This window comes from Physeter macrocephalus, chromosome 14 (assembly GCF_002837175.3).
Source record: "Physeter macrocephalus isolate SW-GA chromosome 14, ASM283717v5, whole genome shotgun sequence".
NCBI classification, from domain to species: Eukaryota; Metazoa; Chordata; class Mammalia; order Artiodactyla; family Physeteridae; genus Physeter; species Physeter macrocephalus.
Window position 1 is genome coordinate 44,897,179 of NC_041227.1, and position 23,992 is coordinate 44,921,170.

The 23,992-nt window shown below is 46.8% G+C and overlaps 1 protein-coding gene and 1 non-coding gene across 2 annotated transcripts in view; one reads left to right on the forward strand and one right to left on the reverse strand.

Moving 5' to 3' along the window:
• SLC24A3 (solute carrier family 24 member 3) overlaps nt 1–23,992 on the reverse strand; it is a 504,952-nt gene that overhangs the window by 127,573 nt on the left and 353,387 nt on the right. Inside the window, exon 4 of the mRNA XM_024123706.1 lies at nt 2,766–2,840. Coding sequence (XP_023979474.1) covers nt 2,766–2,840 — 75 coding nt within the window. The remainder of the gene's footprint in view (nt 1–2,765; nt 2,841–23,992) is intronic.
• Nucleotides 23,105–23,177, forward strand: TRNAR-UCU (transfer RNA arginine (anticodon UCU)). The gene has a single exon. It is a non-coding gene; the product is annotated as a tRNA-Arg (tRNA).

The following is a 23,992-nucleotide window of genomic DNA, read 5'->3' on the forward strand; positions in this document are numbered from 1 at the left end:
AGATAATGGGGGGATGGGCACGGGCCATGTGAGGCAAGTGGGACTTCACCTCCTTTTTAAAAGCTCAGTGCCCTCTGTGTTGCCAAGTATCCCTATTTAAAGAGACCCCCCAAATACACATTTTTACGTAAAACATTCTGATGTTTTTCATTACTATGCTGATGATCTCGGGCTACATCAGGCTCCTGGTAAGCGGTTTTAGAGCCTTGAGTCTAGGAGGCTATGGAGGCTTTTGGGAGTGGGGAGGTCACCCTCCTGAAACCCACCCCCATTCTCAATGCAGTCTTGAATCCCGGGGTAGGGGGAGTATGGGGGGTGGTGAGAATGAGTAGAAAGAGATGATGAGCCCCGCCAAGATAAGCTACACAATGAACTGTCCAGGTTACCCCGTTTGTTGATCCGAAAGGTGATCTGCAAGAAGACACGTGACACTGAGGCTGGGTAGTGTGGGGAGCTTTTCTGCATCCAGTCCTGATGCAGAAAGGAAGCTGCTGGCTGTCAGGAAATAGCCAGCTCCCTCCGGTCATCCCAGCTAAGAGTCCCTGGCCCTCTTCCCAGCGGCACCACAGCTGCACTTCCTTGCTCAGCCATGGAGGGGCAGCACGGCCTCGGCGAAGGCCACCAGCTCGAATGACCATCAAGAGGCTGCCGCCAGAGCCCTGCTGAGCATTTTCACCTGGAAACCTGGGTTCCCTCGATCTTGACTGAAAAGCTAAACGTTGCATGTGGTTCTGAGGAGACCCTAAGATGGAGGTGCTGATACCTCAAGGTGAAAGGTGTGGTTGTGAGCGGAGCCGGGCATCCCGTCTCACCGGGCAGGTACCCTAACAGCGCTCACGCTCCGTGGCTGGCTTGTCCTCTCCCTGCTGTGTCCGCTCCAGCTCGGGCATTAGCTGTGGACTCCACAGCCGGGCTGATCTCCTGTTCCTCTCGCTCCTTCGTTCACTCACTTTGCTTCTTCCTCCTTCACGTGCCCTCCCCTTTCACCCCTCATTCACTTTGGCCCTGGCCACCTGGCACTGGGTGCTTAGAGTCACCAGCCGGGGGGTCTTCCTGCCTCAGGACCCTTTCCATCGATCGGAGCAGTCCTCAGAAGCTTTCCCGGCTCCCTCCTGATGCCCCAGCCTGGCGTCCTCAGGGCTCCCCACACGCAGGCACGCTGAGTCCTGCCCCGGGTTCTCCCGGCTTGGTTCTCCTGCTGAGACTCTTCTCGGCTTAAATATCCGTCCTTGTAAGACGTTGCCACTGAGACCGCTACTCGCATCCTGCCCCTGCACAAGCCCTTCCCCTATCCCCAGGCCCAGTGACTCTCTCACCTCCTCTTCCCTCTGCATCTCCAGCTCCAGCGCTTCACCTGCCCCTGTGCCTCACTCTGGAGCTGCCCCACGTCCCACGGCCCCGCGATGGCAAGGCCCACGCTGTGTTTCACCTTGATTCCTCCCCAAGGGCTGTGCTCACAGGTGCTATGGGTCTCCTCAATGGAGGAGAACACGTTCTGACAATTGCATGTACATTTCCAGCACGAGGTCTCAACGTTGCTATTAAAAAAACGTGTGGGACACAGAGTAGTTCGCTTCACATGAGGAGTAAACTGCCAAATGGTGGATTTCAGAGATCACAGATGACCCCGGTTACAGATGCTTCCGTGCTTTCTCCTCTTCTCCATCAGGCGACCTTGATCTCACGTTCAATCACTTTGGACAAAAGGCTTCCACGCTGGCCGGCGTCCATCTCAGAGACCAGATCACTGATTTTCCTTTCCCACTTCCCAACTCCACTCCCGGGGCCTCTCTACGGTTGCTGTGGCATGATTCTCTTTTATTGCTTTAAGTACACAAAACTAACAGACTTCAGAATGTGGAAGAAACTGCTTCAGTTAGCAGTATTCCAAGTGTGTCTTCCAGACCAGCAGTCTCCCCATCACCTGGGAACTTATTAGAAATGCTACTTCTGTTCCCCACTGTCCCCCAAGACCCAGTGAATCAGACAGTGGGAGGAAGGGAGGTAAGAAAAGGAGAGTCAGCCCAGGCTGAAGGCTATGTGAAGGAGCAGGCGTTCTGGATGGACAGGAAGTGCATCTGGGGAAGAGACCCCTTCTGTAAATGGGATTCTGAATTAAAAATAAAATAAAACAGAAAGCTTCCAGATAAAGCAAACTACATTTCAAACCAGAAAAAGAGATGAAAGAAGCAAGAGAATGAAAGAGTTCTAGATATGCTAAGTGTTTTCAGATGAAAGGGGTGTGACTTGGTGTTCAGCCTGGCGTTCACCGGGCTGATTTCCTGGTCTCTGTGGCCAGTTCTTTCATCGTCTTGCCTTTCAGGCCTCTGCCTGGAGCGTCTCTGCACATACACGGAGAGGAAGGGCAGTGGAGGTATGGCTGAAGACTTCTCACTCTGTGAGGACCCCACGAATCGAATCACGAGGGAGGCTTACAGCAGCGGCAGAAGGAAAGGGCAGTGAGGAGGATGGAGGAAGTGAGGGGAGAAAGGAAGAGCCAGGCTTAAAGAGAAAGAAAGCAGGAGCAGAGCACAGGCGGTACCTTGAGTTACGCCCAATGGGGCAGGGACCACTGGCCGTGAGGGTTAAAGCCCAACTACGGATCTGCACACTGAAATTCTAAACAGATTGGAGATGTTTTTGCACTAATACTGCCCATGGCTCTGAAGCATGCTGGTGCCTGGCCTTCCCACCCCAGCTGCATGGAGGGCTCCCCAGGACCTCAGTGGGGGAGGATGGAGCAGTACCGGGGCTCAGACACATACCTCACAGATCTTTTCCAAGGAGGGGACGAAGAAGTCATCACACACAATCGCCAGCGCATAGAACATGTACATGGCCTGGAAGAGAGAAGAGAAGGGGTTAAAGTCAGAGTCATTACACCATGTACAAAGTCGTTGCAATGCCTGCCACCTCCCACCCTCCCACCTTGTCCACCTCCTAGGTCCCCAAACACACCACGGATGCCTGCCCCAGGGCCTTTACACGTGCTGTTCCCCCCGCCCAGAACACGTTCCCCCCAGATCAACTTGGCTCCGTCCTCCATGTCCTTCAGGTCCCTGGGTTAATGTCAATCAAAGCAAGGGGCCTTGGACTCCCCTCCCTTCCCTTTCTCTTCACCCCCTTATTCTGCTTTGTTTTTCTTGACCTATTTTATGTTCAATTAATTTGTTTGTTGTCTCTTTCCCCCTCTAAAAGTCCATGAGGGTATGAACTTTATCTCATTGATCCCCAGCACTCAGCACAGGGCCTGGTGCTCAATAAATTTATGTGCAATGAAGGAACAAATAGATGAATGCTTCCTACTGAGTTTGTTCACGCTCCTGTTCCCTGCAGGACAGCCCCTGCAATCTTATTCCATATCCTTGGTCGACCATAACCAAGGCATTCCTTGGAATTCTACCTTTGGGCCACAGATCACTTCTCTACCTTAACCAACTCTATGTCTCCGCTCTAATTAATGAGATCTTATTCGCAGTCCCTTGTTGGTTGACCACTCAGCATCCATCCTCCACTCCTTCCTAATAGGACCCCAGTTTTGTTCCCATGTGGAAGGTGGCTCCACCCTTTTCTCCAGGAGTAGATCACCCTGATGGGCCAATCAGGGTGCAGTATTCCTCAGGGATGGCTATTGGTTCAGGGGTGGGCACGTGACCTTGGCTGGCCCAATCAGATGGCAGGAAAGGCTTTACAGTCCTTGCCACAGAGAGTGGGTCCTCACCCTCCAGCTGTGGACCAGGAAGCTGGGAGTCCTGACTGCCACTGGCCAACAAATTGAGAGAACTCTGACTTGAGATGAAGTTGACCCTGAGTCAATGTAATGACGTCGCTGAGCCATTGATCACATGATCCCTGAGCCACCCCCTGCCTCTGGACTTCATAGCATAACATACCGGCAAACAGGACCATTTGATTTGGAGTTTCCCTGTTACTTGCAGCCCCAAACTTCTAATGGGCGTGGCTGCTCATCCTTCAAGTTCCAGCATCCTCAGGAGTCACTTCTCTCTCGTATTTTGACCCCCCAGCATCTTTTCCTTTGGCTAATTGCTCTGCAGGAAGGGCCTCTATCACATACCCCACCCGCCTCACCACAGGGCATGGGCACAGGGCCCAGGCTGGGCACCGGAACACACCATTCTCCATCAGGCAGTGGTGGGTGGGCAAGAGGTCTGCAAGGGGCCGGGCAGGGGTCAACAGAGAAGCTGGGAAAGGGGGCCCCTCTCCTTGGAGAAAAAAGCACCACCTGAGTCTGCAGCTGCCCTAGAGAGCCTGCCTGAGAGTGAGCTCACCCAGCAAGGAGCCGAACCAAGAGGTAGGACAGGTGGATACACATGTGTGTACACACACACACACACACACACACACACACACACACACGTGTCCAGTGACACCATGTGAACTCTGGGCCCAGGTCAGCCTGAAACCAATGTGGACTCTCCAATTTCATGAGCTGATAATGTGCCTTGGATACTTAAGCTGATTTGCATTTCTGTCACTTGCAGCTGTCCTTCTGGAAGCCTTCTGGAGCAACTCAAGCATGAGACGATCTCTCTGGCCTTTGACTCTTGGCTGTTGCACTCATTTAGACACTCCTCCCCCTTTATGAACTGGTTCTCTTTTTCACATCTATGTGTTTGGTCTTTTAAACAAGACTGTAAGATTCTAAAGTGCATCTTAACACTTGATTCTGTGGAAGTATCAGACAAGGGCACAGGAACATATGCAACAGGGATATTCATTCCAAAATGCTGATTATAATAAATTACCAAAGCCTAACAAAATATACCATAGGGGATGGGTTATATAAGTAATGATTCATCATTCAAGGAAATACTGTTAACAGGGATTATGTAAATTCATATTTAGTGACAAGGAAAGGCATTTACGATCCCTTGTTAAATAAAAAATGCTATAAAACATTGTGTACAATCTCCTTTTTGTTAAATTATCTATGCATATGAGTGCATACATATACACATACTTTTATATTGATATTTGCATATAAGAGTTTGTAAGACCATAAATCAAAATAGTTTTTCCCTTGGTTGGTGTAACTCTATCTGCACTTTATAATTCCTATCCATATTTTCTGATTTGTCCACCTTGAATTTGTGTTTCTTATGTGATTTTTGTAGGTGGTGGGAGATTTGAGAGGTCAGGACTCTTTCTTACACTTTTCTAATCTCTGGTGAGCCTGGGAAGCCAGCCATGCCGAGAAGCCTTAAAAATAACTTTCTACTGATTGGTCTATTCATAAGCTGTACAAAGTTTTTTGCCTGTGGGGTGTTTTTTTTGCGGGGGGAGTGGAAATGTCAATTTAATAAAAAATTAGTGCTGTATTTTATAGCTTTGTGGGTGAGTCAGAATATACATTCCCAAGTTGCAATGGACTCAAACCCTCTTTTGCCATATGATTTGGCTGATCCCATATTATGCAGGCTTTATCATTATCTTTGAAGGGACAGCCCAATGCAGTAAATGGAATACAGAGTTACACATCTGTGGATTAACCAAGAACTAAATAAGCTGTCCGTAGCTGACATACTCAACAGGCTAAAACCCCCAATGCTGCTTACAAGTCCATAAACTCTCTCTCCAAGACCATTTTCCAATATTATGTATTGATCCTGTTTCGAGGCAAGAAGCTCCATCTAATGCATGGCAATGTCAACACTTGGATTAGGATCAGAAATGAATAGATCTGCCAGGCTCTCTGTGCTTTCAAGGGTGATGGCTGTTGAAAGCCAAGTTAGTGCCGTGCACAAGGCAGCGTGAGGTGGGGACGCCAACCCTCAGATACCCTGTGACAAAGCTCCTCTGACACCCAGGGGCCTGCCAGGCCATGGGGCTCCTTTCCAGCTGCAGAGCACCTCCTGGCATCTGAGGGCGGCATGCCACTTTGCTTACAAGAAACTCTCTCCTAACCATGTTACCCACTGGAAATCGGTTTCCCACCGGAAAAACAAACAAAACAGAACAAGATATTGATGGGGGTGCTGTGTGTGTGACAGGGGTGGAGGGATGTGGGAACTCTGTATCCTCTGTTCAGTTATGCTGTGAACCTAAAACTGCTCTAAAAAAGGTCTACTACTAATAAAAACACAAAACCAAAACAGCATCAAGGAACAAAACAAATGTACAAAGTCAAACTTGAAGAGGCAGAGGGCCTACTCGAAGTGTGATATTGACGGTCCTATCAATACCACTGGTCCACGTATTTTAGAGAATGAGGCATTTGGGGATTAATTTGACCATTCCTACATTTCCAAAGGATATAATAATAGCATCATTGACAAGGATAATAATACCATCACTATTAATAATATTTGCCATTCTTCGTGGGGCCAGAAACTTTGGCCTGCTTTGGTCCTTCGCAAGGACTCTCTCACTCAGTTCTTCTAATTCCCATGGGAGGCAGGGCGTTACGAACCCATCTCCCAGCACCTCAGAGAGCATCGTAACTCATCCAAGCACCCTCTCCAGGCCTTCCCATGGGGCCTGGCTGCCGCCCACTGCAGAGGTCATTTCTGATTTGCTACCCCATCTCCACTTTCTATTTTCAGCTCGCCTACTAATAAGCTGTCTTCTCCAACCACACAGAGGGAGGGATGGTTTCAGAATCCTAGCCATCCACTTTTGGGGGCTGCCGTTTCGGAGCCACTGATGTCCTTATTTATTTATTTATTTATTTATTTATTTATTTATTTATTTATTTTTAACATCTTTATTGGAGTATAATTGCTTTACAACAGTGTGTTAGTTTCTGCCTTATAACAAAGTGAATCAGCTATACGTATACATATACCCCCATATTCCCACCCTCCCTATCCCACCCCTCTAGGTGGTCACAAAGCACCCAGCTGATCTCCCTGTGCTATGCGGCTGCTTCCCACTAGCTATCTATTTTACGTTTGGTAGTGTATATATGTCCATGCCACTCTCTCACTTCATCCCAGCTTACCCTTCCCCCTCCCCGTGTCCTCAAGTCCATTCTCTACGTCCATAAATATACCATTTACATACAAGTATAAATGTGATCAGCATGAAAATGGGTAAATCCTCACTACCTCTGTATTTTGAGTGAATCCCTATTTTCCTTTATAAATGAATGGTTCACAACCAGTGTTGCAATAAAAATCTTTAAACATATATCCTTTTGCATTTCTAGGATAAAATTCCAGATGGGGAGTTGTTAGATGATGTTCTTTAATGTTATTATTTTTACAAGGTGCGCTACAAAACACAAGACAGATTGGAAGTCTCAAAAATGGCTGAGCTGGCCAAATACCCTGGGACCGCCCACATGGAAACTGGTCCACGTGCAGCCCGGCTACAGCAACCAGGGCAAGACAATGCGGGCCATGTTCTAAAAATGAGTGACGGTGTCTGGAGAGGAGAGGGGCACCTGTGTGAGCTTCAGCTCAAGTCTCAGACCAAAGGGGCTTCTCTTCCCCAGGAACCTAACAGGGCATCTGTACTTCGACATCGACCATGTGCTGCCTCGACCATGGGCCATGTTTCAGGTTTATGTATCTGCCTCCCTTCTCTTGAAGGGCAGCAGCTGTGTCCTTCACACGTTCCTCTCTACCCCGTTCCAAGTTTGCACAGAAAGAGGGCCCCACTCACCTGGAGCGAATGGGTTCCAAGGCGGGGGGTGCTCACAGAGTAGCTGGTGTCACCTTCCGAAGCTGTCAAGGGAAGTGGCCGAATAGCATGACTGGCACAGCAGCTGCTTCCAGTCATCTGCACTCTCCCAGCTGAGGCTGTCAGAGGTCAGCTGGTGAGCAGCTCGGCCTCAGACACGGGCGAGCCCCGCTGAGCCTGGCCAAGCTCAACCCAGTTCTGCTGAACCCCAAACACTCATGAGCTAAATAAATGTTTATTGTTGTATGTCACTGAGGTTTTGAGGCCATTTGTTACACAGCATTATTGTGGCAACAGGTAACAGCTACAGCCAAGGTGATAAAAAGAACCAGAGTGAAAACAGTAATAATGAGAAGTAACTTCCAAGAAATCAAACTTTCTTGTTGCTTTGAATGACAGTATACTCAGCTTTTCTAGCCTCTCTGGTACTAGCCATGGTCATGTGACACAATTTTGGGCAATGAGAATAAGGGACAGATTCAACTAAAGTCACCCTTTCTTCTGCCTTGAACTCAGATGTGATGTCTGGAATGTCAGCAGCCATTATGTGACCATGAGACAATAAGCATGACAATACACACCAACATGTTAAGGGGAGCAGAGCCCTGAGAACGCCATTCACCAGCTGATCTAATGCCAGAAACCACTTCCCTCCGTACTTCTTACTCTGTGAGAAAATGAATCCCCTATTTGCCTCAGTCACCATTAGTTGGGGTTTCTGTACTTGCAGCCATGTGCCTCCCTAACCAATACAGGGCAGAGAAGATTCATTCTGCTGGGCACAGGAGAAGGAGGTCAGAGAAGGCTTCACAGAGAAAGTGGTTACTGAACTGAGATTTTGAAAGATAAATTCTATCTCATCAGGCAATTTTTTTTTTTTTTTTTTTTTTTTTTTTGCGGTACGCGGGCCTCTCACTGTTGTGCCCTCTCCCCATTGCGGAGCACAGGCTCCGGACGCACAGGCTCAGCGGCCATGGCTCACAGGCCTAGCTGCTCCGCGGCATGTGGGATCTTCCCAGACCGGGGCATGAACCCGTGTCCCCTGCCATCGGCAGGCGGACTCTCAACCACTGCACCACCAGGGAAGCCCTCATCAGGCAATTTTAAAGGTTGATTGGGACTAATAAAACTAGGGAACTTTGGTGACAGTGGTTAAACCGAAAAATAGCTAAGGTAACAGGAAATCGTCATGGCCTGTGGCTTAATGGAGGTGAACAGGCTCTAGATGAAATGTCAATACACATAAGGACTTCCATACTGTGAGGGCAAATGTATCCCAACAGCATGACATTAACCCCACCGTTTTATGTGGCATCTACAGTCAGGGATTTTCACAGACAATTTCCTTGTACTACATCATCTGCACTGGTGTTGCTCTGTCTTTAATTTGAGTGAAGGTGGTGCTGGAGAAGCAATTTCCAGGGAAGATCTATAGAACTCTGGCCTTGGTGGAAATTGTTCTAAATCTCCTAGGGAATACGGTTAGAATAATAACCAAAAAAATCTGCCTTCTTTCCTTCTCTGCCTTTTTCATAGCTTCAAGTGATCATATATGATTAAACTTGGTAAAAAAGTTATTTCTTTAAAAATCATTCTCCCGCCTGACAAGCTCGGTGTCCAGTGGCCCCATGATGTTATGGCAGGACTGACTCACATGTCCATTCTCTGTCTCTGCTACCACCACGGCCATCGTTCTGAAAGTGCTCACTGCCCTGGTGACTAGAGAGAGAAATACAGCCTCAAGCCAGACTTGGGTTCTGACCAGGAGGATCTGGGGGTGAGGGCTGCAGGGAACAGGAAGGTAGCAGATGGCTAGGGGTGCCCCCTGGGCCTGGCATATTATTCAGGTGTTATTAATTTAGAGAACTCTACTGCCTCTCAATGGTCAGAATCTGCCTCAATTTCCTCGAAGACTTGACCGATGGGAGTTGGTGCATCAGTCCCAGCTCCCTCGCCCCCTGGGTGGGGTCCCTCCAGGCTGTCTTCCTGGGTTCCCACAGGTGAATTAAGCTTCAGGTGCCCATAGTGTTGTAAGCTCCATCGCTCACCTTTTATTAGCAATTGTCCATTCTCTGTCTTACTTCCTGCACTCCAAGTGACCGCTGAATTCTTTTTTTTTTTTTTTAATATTTATTTGGCTGCACCAGGTGTTAGTTGCAGCATGCAAACTCTTAGTTGCAGCATGTGGGATCTAGTTCCCTGACCAGAGATTGAACCTGGGTACCCTGCATTGGGAGCACGGAGTCTTAGCCACTGGACCACCAGGGAAAGTCCCTGACCACTGAATTCTAATGCTAGTCTCAGAGTCTGCTTCTAGGACAGCCCAAATTAAAACAAAAGGGAAGTCGGTTAAGGAAGACTATGGAAGGAACGAAATGCAGTATGAAATCAAGCTGGACCACTCTCAGACACAACTGTCTTCCCAAAGTCTAGTGGGGACAGTAGTGTAAGTGCCCGGCCATGAGCTTTACTGGTTGTAATATAAGTGCCCGACATTAGGCTTTGATCCCCTAATGGATGCCCCCATTCGGCATCCATTCCAAAGGCATCCACCTCAGTAAACACATCGCCAGCTACACAACTAGATGAGGAGACAGGTGACCCCACCCTGGAAGTTCCCTTTTCAGAAATCCTGGGTGACTCAGATAAGCGACCACTTGAGTGACCTTGATTTTCCCTACCTGCACCATCATTCCTGCTCTTATGTTTTAAATTCGCCAATAAAGAGCGACCCAGAGCAACCCTACACACCCCATCCTTGACCTCAATAAAGGCAGAACCTCAAGACTGTTCTCTCTCTCTCCCCCCACCCCCTCCCCGTGACCTCACTGTGTGGCCCCGGACATGCCGTGTACCCGCCAGGATCTGTGAGTAATAAACCTTGTCTTTTCAAATTTCCCTGTGGATTGTTGCTGAGGTGTGTCCTGCAGTTGTGATACAGCCAGTGTTGAGGCTGGACTGGGGAAACGTCCACTGGAGCCGGCACTAGCAGTCCGGCCCAGGTGAGTGTATGCCCAGCCAGGGCGTTGCTCTCAAAGCTGAGACCAACAGAACATGGGAACGATCCCCCTTAGTCCTACCCCTAGCCCTTCTGTAGTTGGCCTCCAAAGGTCTTTGGAACCATTTCCACCTGAAAAGGATTCTCTCGCAGGGACTCAAATGCTAAAGGAAGTGAGTATATGTTAATATACCTGCTCATTGGCATAAACCCTGTAACTATGTTACTTGAAACCTCTCACGATGCCCAGATGAAGTCAATGGCTGACGGTGTTCTCGGAGGTCAGCGCAGCTGGGGTCACTGTCTTGGAGCCTTGGGAATGAGATCTGCCTACTCTGGAGAAACGTCCTTTTCCTTTCTTCTCTCTCCTCTCTCTTCCTCCCACCCCAGATGCCTCTCGCACAGGGTCCACTCTGAGAGTGGCTCCAGAGTCCCTGAGGAACCTTATTTATTTCGCTTGGTTGTCAGTTTCTCAAGGAAGTCGGGGTGATAACTGCCATTTCCCCTCAATATCCACTAAAGGCCGGGTCTGGGGACAGGTTTCTGTAGCTGGGCTGATGTCCACGTGGGCCTTACAGGGGCTCCCTGGGGGCTGGGCACACACATGCTCCAATGACCCTCACAACAGTGGCTGCAGGACGGGGCACTGGGTTAATCCTACCTCCTCGCAGAGGGGACCAAGTTCATTAACTTGGCTCAGGTCACACAGCTACTAGGTGGCAGAGGCAAGATGTGAACCCAGCGACCCACTTCTCTAGTACATGCTTCTCTCTTTCTCTGTCTATATACATATAGATAGATATAGATACAGATACAAAGATATAGATATGTATAGATATATATTATAAAGAGATACCTCTATCTCTCCATATTGTTTTTTGATTTTTAAAAATTTCATTTTAATTTTTTTATTGTAAGCATGCACAACACAATCTTTACCATTTTAACCATTTTTAAGTGTATAGTTCAATGGCATTAATTGCGTGCACATTGCTGTCCCACCATCACCACCACCCTCTTCAGATCTTTTTCATCATCCCAAACTGAAACTGTCTCCATTAAACACTAACTCCCCATTCCCCCTCAACCCAGCCCCTGGCAACCACCTTTCTACTTCTGTAGAAAGTATCCCTAGTGTTTCCATGAATGTGAATACTCTAGGGGCCTCATATCAGGGGAATCGTACAGCATTTGTCCCTTTGTGACTGGCTTATTTCACTCAGCATAATGCCTTCAAGATTCACACATGTTGTAGCAGGTGTCAGAATGTCCTACCTTTACAAGGCTGAGTAATATCCCCTTGTACGGATACACACATTCTGTTTATCTATCCATCTGTCACTGGACATTTGGGTGGCTTCCGCCTTGTGGCTGTTGTGAATAATGATGCTGAGAACATGGTGTACAAATATCTGTTTGAGTCCCTGCTTGCAATGCTTTGGGGGTAGATACCCAGAAGTGGAATTGATGGATCATGTGGTGATTCTATGTTCTATTTTTTGAGGAAGTGCCATACTATTTTCCATAGTGGCTGCACCATTTTACATCCCTACCAACTGTGTACAGGGTTCCAATTTCTCCACGTCTTCACCAACACTTGTTATCTTCTGGTTTTTTTGGATTTTTTTTTTCATAGTAGCCATCCTACTGGGTGTGAGGTGGTATGATCAAGACACAGTTTTGGGTTTGGTTAATAAGTTCATTTTTGAAAAAGTAAATGAAATCTCCCTGAAGCCCTGCTGTCAGGACAGGAGACAAGTATGACAGAGCAAGAGCAATGCTTCCCGGGTCCCCCGGCAACCCTCCCCACAAGCATGTGCACACATTTCGAGAAGTCCATTCATTCTTTCCAAAGGAAGAGCCTCCTTTGCAGAATCAGGAATGAAAACTCCCTTTCACCTATGTGGGCTTCCTTCCTTTTCAGAGTATTGCCTAGCAGAAGTCTTCACTGGGCTGACACGGAACAGGCACAGGTCAGGGCAGAGGGAAAGGAGGACAGTCAAGGCAGGGCTGAGGGCAGGGAGTTGGTGGCGGGTTTGGGCATCCTTGCCGGAGGCTACTGCCCAGCGCCATGGCCTCAGCTGCCCACAGGGGCCCGCTGGGTGTGGAGATGAGACACGTGGATGGGGCAGGGTCTGTGGCTCACTGGACAGTGGACGCCCATCTCAGGTGGGCCGGCTGTGCTCTGCCCTGACCAACGTTGCATGAGAATATGTGCTTAGTATGGCCAGAGCTTCTGATCTGCCAAGAGAGAAGCTGCACATCTGGACTCAGGTAACATCTCTTGATGTTGAGTAATGAGTACAGATGCTCTGCTGCCCCTCTTCTCCCTTTGCTGATTCTGCGCCAGGCACACAGGTCTCCTGGCTGTTCCCTGAATGAGCTCGGCTGGCTCTGCCTCCGGGCCCTTGCACTGGCTGTTCTCTCTGCCTGCCCCACTCTCTCCGCAGCCGTCCACATGGCTCCGTCCCTCGTTTCCTTCAGCCTCTGCTCAAACCTCACCCTTGTGGAGCCCACTGACCCTTCAGTGTGCCTCTCCTGCACCCCCCTCCCCCACTCCTGCTTCTGACCCTGCCTGCTCCACCTCCTCTTTTTTTCCATTACCCAGATTATCTTCTAGCACACCAGATAATTCTTATTATGATGCTTATTTCATTGTATGTCTCCTTCCTTAGAATGTGAGCTCCACAAGGACAGGAGTCTTTGTCTGTCTTGTCTTCTGATGTATCCCTAGTGCCCAGAACAGGGCTAGCATATAGTATGTGCTCAATAAATACTCCCTGAATGAATGGTTGAATTCAACAATCGTAAAGCACTCAGCCAACCACACGAAACCTGTCAACTGTCAGCACTGTGACCTCAGGTCGGGTTCAACTGCACAATTCTTTGATCAGGAAAATGCAACACCAACATGTCTGCTAAATATGTAAGCACAGCATTTTTAAAATAAATTTATTTTATTATTTTTTATTACTATTTTTTTGGCTGCGTTTGGTCTTTGCTGCTGCGCACGGGCTTTCTCTAGTTACGGCGAGCGGGGGGTACTCTTCGTTGCAGTGCGAGGGCTTTTCATTGTGATGGCTTCTCTTGTTGTGAAGCACGGGCTCTAGGCATGTGGGCTACAGTAGTTCTGGCATGTAGGCTCAGTAGCTGTGGCTCTTGGGCTCTAGAGCACAAGATCAGTAGTTGTGGCGCACGGGCTTAGTCGCTCCGCGGCATGTGGGATCTTCCGGGACCAGGCATCAAACCCGTGTCCCCTGCATTGGCAAGCGAATTCTTAACCACTGAGCCACCAGGGAAGTCCCTAAGCATAGTATTTGGTATTAAAGCTAAACACAGAGCTCTTCACTGGATTCTCTGTGAGCTTAAAGGAAGGATACGGAACCTAGGTTTCAGAGAGTGAGGGAAAGGGTGTGGTAAGACTATCTGGAGGAGTTGATGTTTATATCATGTCTGAGAAGATGAACATGAGTTAGACAAGCAAAGAAACCAGGACAGAATTGACTAGGCAAGGGAACAGGATGAATAAAACATGGTGTCATAAATTAACATGGTTTGTGCTGAAAACTACAGATTATTTACTATGGCTGGAGTGCAGATTGTGAGTGAGGAAGCAGAGACAGATGAGGCTGCAGAAACAGGCAAAGGTCAGTTTGGACAGGCTGAGATATTTGGATGCACAGGTGCAGACTATCTGTGATGATCAGGAATCACTGTTGACTCTACTGGAAAAACCTTATGATGATGGTGATGATGAAAGTGTTTTTGATGGTGTGATGGTGGTTGTTATGGTGATGATGTTGATGGTGATGACAGCGATGGTGATGGGATGACGATGGGGACAATGATGAAGATGGTGATGGTGATGATTATGCTGGTGATGATGATGATGGTGATGGTGAGGATGGTGGTGGTGGTGATGGGGTGGATGATGATGATGATGGTGACGGTGATGGGGAGGATGGTGATGATGGTGGTGGTGGTGGTGGTGAGGATGATGATGATGATGATGGATGATGGTGACGGTGATGGGGAGGATGGTGATGATGGTGGTGGTGGTGGTGGTGAGGATGGTGATGATGATGATGGTGGTGGTGCTGGTGGTGAGGATGGTGATGATGACGGTGATGGTGGGGATGGTGATGATGATGATGGTGATGGGGAGGATGGCGATGATGATGATGATGGTGGTGGTGGTGGGGATGGTGATGATGATGATGATGACAGTGATGATGATGATGGTGGTGGTGGTGGGGATGGTGATGATGATGATGACGGTGATGGTGATGTAATGATGATGAGGACAATGATAATGATGGTGGTGATGATGAGAAAGATAATGATGCTGATGATGATGACAGCTAACAGTTTTTGAATACTGACCACTGAGCACATGACCCCTGAGCATATTGACCATATGACTAAGCATAGAACTGCTTTAAAACTTAATCCTCTCAACTAGCCCATGAGGTAGGTACTGTTGTTATCCCCACTTTTCAGACAGGAAATTGAGGCAGAGAGAATATATGCCCAAGGTCACAGCACCAATACAAAACAGAAAGTGGACTTCAGCCCCATTTGTATGACTCCAACCCAAGCCAGTCATGGTTTGAACCCAAATTGCTTTCAGCAGCAAGAGAAGAGACGTGGTCTGAATGCTCAGGACACTCACTGGATTGAAGATTTCTCAAGACCTCTCATGCTTCCTTGAGTTATTTCTTCCCTTTCTGCCTCTCCTACTTCTCCATGAAACTCCCCGCTCTTCCACCGCCACTAAACCCTGTGACATACTCTGGGAGTTCTGAAAACCCCATGTGACATGGGCTAACAGTAGGTTTGTTTGCCAGCACTGGCCTCTTCCTCTTCAGGCTCATTGAGAAAATGATAATGACCTCTACCTTGAGGATATATTGTAAAAAATCGAGAATTTAACTTTTCTGGAGGACTTTGAAATTCCAACATTTACTCAACTATCTGCAAGATGCTGGAACTCTTCACTTCAAGGTTGGTGAGACACCTGCTTCTTGCCTTAAAGTTTTTATTAGTGACCCGAGCCAAGCCTTTCCGAGGCAAACCACAATACAGCAGGAATTTCCATGCCAGAGTCAGAGCTAAGCTTATCGTGCAATGCGGAGCCTTTGAAAGATACCAGGCTGGTTAAAGTTATCAAGATATTTGCATTCTTGCCTTTCTGTCATTTTTTTGTTATTCTCTGTCCAAACACAGTCTTGGGAACTGGTGGGCACCACAGCTGCCAGATAACATCAAACAGTGGACGGCAGGCGAATCCTGGGCAGGCAACCAGGACTTCCAAAAACAGAGTTGGCCCGAGACATGGGTGCTTCAGGCGGGCTCATCGTCTGGCGCCTCTTCAAACCCATGCTCTTTAAATATTTACTCAACATTTATTTAGTGGAGAGGGGAGGAGAAACTCATCTTCCATTAATAAAAAAATGTGTATAGAAATCAAGCCTCTTACTTATGTACTTCCACTGGTTCAGGCATAGTCAATATTCTGAAAAATATTCTGTAAAATCTTCCCCCATTTTTTCTGTAATTGCTATCCTCTTGCAAGTTTCTTTTGCAAAAGGATTACTCTTAAGTTGGCAACTTCTTGTTGGTAAATTCAAAGTTTTAATATCTAATATTTAGGTAGTAAAACACATTATGCATTGTTCAACTTTAAAATTTCAGCTGGTGACACTATTTACAATAGCCAAGACATGGAAACAACCTAAATATCCATTGACAGATGAATGGATAAAGAAGATATGGTACATATACACAATGGAATACTACTCAGACAAAAAAGAGAACAAAATAATGCCATTTGCAGCAAACATGGTTGGACCTAGAGATGATCATACTAAGAGAAGGTAAGTCAGACAGAGGAAGACAAATACCGTATGATACCATTTATATGTGGAATCTAAAATATGATACAAATGAACTTATCTATGAAACAGATCATACTAAGAGAAGGTAAGTCAGACAGAGGAAGACAAATACCGTATGATACCATTTATATGTGGAATCTAAAATATGATACAAATGAACTTATCTGTGAAACAGAAACAGACACACAGATGTAGAGAAAAGACTTGTGGTTGCCAGGGAAGAACTGTGGTGGGGCAGGGATGGATTGGGAGTTTGGGATTAGCAGATACAAAGTATTATATATAGGATGGATAAACAACAAGGTCCTACTGCATAGCACAGGGAACTATATTCAATATCCTGGGATAAACCATAATAGAAAAGAATATTAAAAAAAAGAATATATCAATATATATGTATAACTGAATCACTTTGCCGTACAGCAAATTAACACAACATTGTAAATCAACTATACTTCACTAAAATTAAAAAAAAAATAAAATTTCATCTGGTCGGATGATGTGAGTGCTTACAAAGTACATGTGATAGAAATAGGCTGGCAGTAGCAAAAAGCAGGAAGATCTGTTTTATTTCTATCATAGGTGGCTGTTTGCTTCAGGTGGAGGAAATCAACTTATTTGTCTTCAATTGCGTTGTGCGGGAACCCGAGTTAAGCGGCACCATCTTTCTGGTTTTAGTGCTCTTGGTAGGTCAGTGACTTGACAAGGTGCTCAGATGGCTACCCCACAATCTAGCTTTGGGCACCCAGTTGAAAGCCACGGTGATGTGCCAGGTTGGAACCACTTCCTTAACTGTGTGTCTTTACTCTGTCCTCTTATCAGAACTGACCCAGGATCGTGTGCTCCGGGAGTGGAAGGAGATTTCCCATTAGTGGTGGAGGGTGACCCTGGGTCGTCCCGCTTGTGATGGGTATAAAGCGCCAACTGGCTGGATGGCTGTGGGTAGGGGTCCAGTCTGGGGCTGTGTGTCTAAGTGGGGCTTAAACTCTGACCTTCGTTTTATCGCTTAAGATCTAGTGCAGTTAACGAAGCCGGACCAAAGCTTCATATTACAGTACTTCAGTTTCACACTTCAATGACAATCCACTAAAATCACTCCCAGGTGATTACTATGGACTTTTATCTAGGAGGTTCAAAACCTCTCTTGCCAGACCATTAGCTTAGCTGGGCACAGAGGGTCCTTCCCCTGGGCTGATATTCAGGCTATTCCAAGGAATCCTTTGTACCTGGACAACAGCACGAATGACTGCTGGTCTTGGGTGTCCTTCTTGTGTTCTATTCATGTGGTGTGCCCTTAGAAAGCATCAGGGCTCAAAACAGAGATGCTCTCAGATGTTCTACGAAAAATCCTCCCCATTGCTGGAGGAACAATACCACTGATAATGAGAAGGGGACCGACTTTTGCTGCAGTTTGTAGATGCTGACACCAAGGTTAGGAGCTGGGGCTTCAAGGCAGAGAGGTAAAATTTAATCATGTTTTCACTCACCTCCCCCAGGGCTCAGAAAAAGCAAGATGCAAAGTTGCAACTAAAAACCCAAGGCATGGGGGTAAAGCACGCTGAAGTACAAGAGAGAGAAATTCCCTTGAGGTTATAAAGGGACTGGAGAACAGTGGCAGCTTTGAGTGTTTGCATTCTCTCCTGGAACCTACAAAGCAGGAATGGAAGAAAGCTGCCGGCCAGGCGCTCCTGTTCTCCCTCGGTGTAAAGAAGTTGGTGGAGGCTGTGATGAACCGTGGTTATGAAGCAGGAATCAGATAGCCTGGCCCATATCTCAGCTGTGTGACCCAAGGTGAGTATTTCAATTTCATTAAGGCTTCAGTTTTCCTTGTCTTTAATGGGAAAGGTAACAGTACCTACCTCATATGGTGGTTTTGAAACTAGATAATGCGTGCAAAATTCTTAGCATCGTAGCTGGAATGCTGCAAGCCTTCAATAAATGCTGGATAATATTACTATTGCCAGGGTCATGATTATTTCAATTAACTTGTAAGAAAAGTGGAACCAACTGAACTGAAACGGACTCAGGAAATCATTCACACTTTGTTCTTTACACAGACACAAGGCAAGATGAGCAGGCGTCTTCCTCTCTTCAACTGGATCTGGGGGCCACGTCAACGGAAGCAGGCACTCAGGAGGGGTTTCCTTTCCCTTCGTCCTCCTCTCATAAGAGCTGCTGCCTATCCACGGAAACCCAACCCAAGTTTCATATTCCAACAACACGTGATTTAGGAGTCCCCAGCGGTCAACGGGGACGGCCAAAGCAATGGTAAAATCCACCCCCCAATCCCGGATCCGATGTTAATTACAACTGAAAAGCAGATGGTGTCAAAATCTAGGCCCATCTGTTCCCCGTCTGTGGGAAGTTTCCCCGGCAGAGAAGACCGAGCCACAAACAACTTCCTCTTGCCCCAAGAAAGACGGGACTTTTGCATTTAAGAAAATATCTCATTGTTTGTCATGATAAGATTGTCTCTGATCTACAGAGAAAACCACAGAACTGTTAGGTCAGACAGCCAACAAGGCAAGGTCAGTGGGACAGCCTCAGGAATGCAGACGGCTTTCCCAAGCTCAAGATCTTACCACAAGTGAAGCATTTTGGACAAAAGAAAATACTTGAATATGACTTGTGTTCTGGTTGGTAAAACATCCCCACACCCACTCCATATATAATTCCAGTTATTAAGTGGCCTGGATGAGGGAATTATTTGATTGGATTCTATTCCTCATACTTCCATTGCCTGTCTTTTTAAGAACTGACAAAGAAGAAATTTTCCCTTGCCCTTTCTTTGAAGAAAACAAAATCTACTAATTGAAAGGAAGAAAAATAAACGTCATGGCTCCTGTAGGGAATGCCAGTGTCCCCTGGGTCTGGTCAGGTGAGGACTTTGAATCCACTGATAGGAGCTGATAGAGAAAGCATTACCTCATGGACGCGGAAAGCACCCCTTCTCCCTTGTATTTTATCAGCCAGTTTGCACCAAACAAGGTGCCTTTGACCGTGGACCTAGAGGGACCCAGGGGGTTGTTTACTAGTGGTAATCTAGTGTGTAAAGAAGCGTGTGGTACATGGAGCAGATGCTGTTGATGCCCCTTGGACAACTTAAGACACCCTGGCAGCTTCCTACCCAGGACGGCTTCCTACCTCACCTGGGGCCAGTGGCTCTGTGCGTTTCTGCCTGAGGCCACCTCCAGTGCTAGAGAGCTTTCCTCAGCCCATGGGCAGAGCTGCCTGAAGGTGCCCAGATAACAATGGCACAACCGTCAACAAGAGAGAGACAGGAGTCGGGGTCACCACACCCACTCACAGCCTGCTCAGCCCCAACTGGACAATTCTGAGTCGGGTCTACACCGCTCCCCCAAGATCCACAGTGGGATTAAGCCCAGCTGCTCACACTGTTAACCAGCTCTTTCATACCCCCTTGGTTGGCTCCCCTCCTTTCCCTGTCTTGTCTCCCCCGCTCCACTCCCTCGCTTCTGCTTCCAGAGCTTCACCTCAAATAAACTTCCTGCAGCCGGCGGTGTGCTGAAGCAGGCTCATGTCAGCTCACAAGGACCAGTTATTAAACTTTCAGCAGTGCTGTAAGTTCATTGATGTATTGGTAGCTTAAAATTGGTCATGGTGTAGGTATTTACACCATGGAAATGAGCAAACGCTACAAATCACAGCTTTTTGCCCCCAGGAGAGCCCACTGTTAAATGTCTACCAGTACACCACAGTCTTCAGCCTTGTCCTTGCCTCCCGGTTTGTTTGGGGAGCATCTAAACTAAGAGTGTGCGTAGCAGGTGCCCCACTGAACCAACCCATGAGCATTTATGGAACAAAAGAATCAAATGTGCCATGATGATTACAAGCACTCCTTCACTGGCCAAATTAATGATTCTTCATGCACTCAACTATTGGAAGAGGATTGGCTTCTAAATTAAGAGTTAAGGAAGTAGGCAGAGAAACTGAAAGAAAAAGAAAAGCCAGAAGCTACTGCCACTTGAAACTCATTCAAGACGAGAATATGGAAGAAAACTTTGGGACCCTGGGTTACACAAAAATTTATTAGATAGAACACTAAACTTTTAAGGAAAACCAGGAAAGAAAAATATCGATGAAATGGACCACATCAAAATAAAATTTAATAAAAACAACAAAACTCTGCTCTTCAAAGACACTGTTAAGAAAATGAAAAGGAAGGCCACAGACTGGGAAAAAAGTTGCAAAATATATATTTATAAAGTACTTGTATTCAACATATATAAAGAACACTTAGAACTCAAAAATAAGGAGACAACACAATTAAAAACATGCAAAATATTCGAGCAGACACTTAAAGAACATAAATGAATGAGAAATAAGCTCATTAAAAGATGCTCAACAGGACTTCCCTGGTGGCACAGTGGTTAAGAATCTGCCTGCCAATGCAGGATACATGAGTTCGAGCCCTGGTCCAGGAAGATCCCACATGCCGCAGAGCAACTAAGCCCGTGTGCCACAACTACTGAGCCTGTGCTCTAGAGTCTGCGAGCTACAACTACTGATCCTCCGTGTCACAACTACTGAAGCCCATGAGCCTAAAGCCCATGCTCCACGACAAGAGAAGCCACCGCAATGAGAAGCCCGCGCACCGCAACGAAGAGTAGTCCCTGCTTGCCGCAACTAGAGAAAGCCCGTGCACAGCAACAAAGACCCAATGCAGCCAAAAAATAAATAAAATAAATTTATAAAAAAATAATAACGACTCTTTAATTTCATAAAGTTAAAAAAAAAGATGCTCAACATTAATAGTCATTAGGGAAATGCAAGTAAATACCACAATGAGATACCTCTATACACTCACTAGAATGGTTGAAATTAAAAAGACCAACAGGACTTCCCTGGTGGCGCAGTGGTTGAGAGTCCACCTGCCAATGCAGGGGACACGGGTTCATGCCCCGGTCCAGGAAGATCCCACACGCCGCGGAGCGGCTAGGCCCGTGGGCCATGGCCGCTGAGTCTGCGCGTCCGGAGCCTGCGCTTTGCAATGGGAGAGGCCACAACAGTGAGAGGCCCACGTACCGCAAAAAAAAAAAAAAAAAAGACCAACAGTATCGAGTGTTGGTGGGAAGGCAGAGCTACAGGAACTCTCATACATTGCTGGTGGGAATACAAAAAGGTACACGCATGCCAGAAAAATGTTAAAAGATGAACATACACTTACATACCACACCCAGGTATTTGCCCAAGAGAAATGAGACCATCTGTAGACACTAACTCTTGTACATGGATGTTCACAGCAGCTTTCTTCATAAGAACCCTAATCTGGAAACAACCCAGATGTGGTTGGATAAAAATGGTGGTACATCTGTACAATGGGATTCTACCTGGCAATAACATGGGATAAACTCCCTCTGTATACAACCCATACACACGACTAAATGGATGGATCTCAAAAGCATTAAGTGATGAAGGTTACATCACCAGTAATAAAACATACCAACGTCATCCCCACCCCCCAACCATGGGACATGCTGAAAAGAGCACCAGGTCACAGGGGTATTTCATCTGAACAGGTATAACCTCAAGCAAATCATGAGAAAACAGGACACAAACTCAAACTGGCCTGGACTCTTCAAAATTAGGACTCTTCAAAATTAGGTCATGAAGAAAGACTAAGGATGTGTCATGGATTGAAAGCAACTAAAGAGACATACAACTAAATGCAGTGTGGGGTCCTGGGTTGGACTAGAAAACGAAAAGCTGGTAAAATTTGAATAAGTTCTGTGGTTAGTTAATAGTACCATACCAGTGTTAGGTTCCTGGTTTTGATAACTGTATTCTGGTTATAGGAGATGTTACCATTAGGGAAAGCTAGGTGAAACATATGTGGGAATTCTCTGTGCTATGTTTGCAGCTTTTTCTGTATGTCTAAAGTTATTTTTAAATAAAAAGTTTTAAAAATGGTGATTTTTAGTATGCAAATTATACCTCAATAAAGGTGATAAAAAAAAAAAGCAGTTCCACATTTCTCAAAATGTGACCCAGAGAGTCTGTTGTTTCTTTGAGGAAACTGAAATGAAGACACGGTAAGCACGGGAAGCTCCATCCTCATGTCTCCCCCGACCCATCTGCTACCTTATGTTATGCTTCAATCAAGCACGACCTGTTTTTCCCTGTTTTATATACACATGTAAATACATATGTACATGCATACATACATATACAGACACATTTATTCTGCTTATGCCTTCGTTCAAAAAGGGGGGTGTTACTGCTAAGAACTGTTAAACTTTTTCAACAATAGGATTATATTTTGAAACATTCAATTTAGGTCTAACTTTTTTGGGGAAGAAACCCATCTTTAAGAAAAATGGAAGTGGGCAGGTGGTTTTGGGGATGGCTGTTGAGTTTGAGGTGGTGATGCCAATACATGGACACAATGATGAGCTAGTAGATGTTTAGTAACCGACACTCTGGGTGCAGGGGAAGTCCTGATATGCAGCATCTGCTGACTTCCATGGTATAAATATCACCCCCATGGCCACTGTTAGGCCATCTCCGTGATGGCAAAGTTGGGAAAAGATGTGCATGGGGGAATTCCCTGGTGGTCCAGTGGTTAGGACTCTGTGCTTCTACTGCAGGGGGAACAGGTTCAATCCCTGGTCAGGGAACTAAGATCCCACGTGGCAAAAAAAAAAAAAAAAAAAAAAGAGAGACGTGCATGGTTGGCTCTTGTGAGCCAGGTGGAGCCATTGCCAGCACACCATGGGACAGATGTGGCTGGCGAAGCGGGCAGCACTCAGTATATTGGTGACTGGGAAAGAAGTTCTCACGAGTGTTTGTAGGTGGAAGAGTCCTCTATCTGGCTGATAAAGGCCATAGAAAAGTCACATTGTCACCATCCCAGGAGAGCAAAGAAGACGTAAGGAGAAAAGAACCACAGTTGTTTTCTAATTAGACTCCTTTTCTATAATTTTGGGGTTTGAGGTCAGTAAGAATGTAGCACAGGCCTGTCTGTGCCTTAAGAGAGAAAATGCAACACAGAGGGACACGGGTTCGTGCCCCGGTCCGGGAAGATTCCACATGCCGCGGAGCGGCTGGGCCCGTGGGCCATGGCCGCTGAGCCTGCGCGTCTGGAGCCTGTGCTCTGCAACGGGAGAGAGGCCACGACAGTGAGAGGCCCGCGTACCGGGAAAATAAAAAAAGAACCAGTTTGCCCTCATGAGTGTGTGAGCTGCAGAGTTAGGAATCATCCAGGGACCCGAGCCCCACGAGGATGCTGTGCCAAAGAAGAGGGTGCTGCCTGCAGACCCCAAAGGGCCAGGGCTCTGGACAAGCCCAGAGGCCTGCGCATCTCGTTGGCAGCATGTGGCAGAGGCCAAAAAACCAATCAGACAGTGGAGAAGGCCCTACATCTCAGGCCACTGGGAGTGAAGGAAAAACTTTTAAAAACTGGTTTTGGAGAAGTGTGGGGATCTCATAAGAG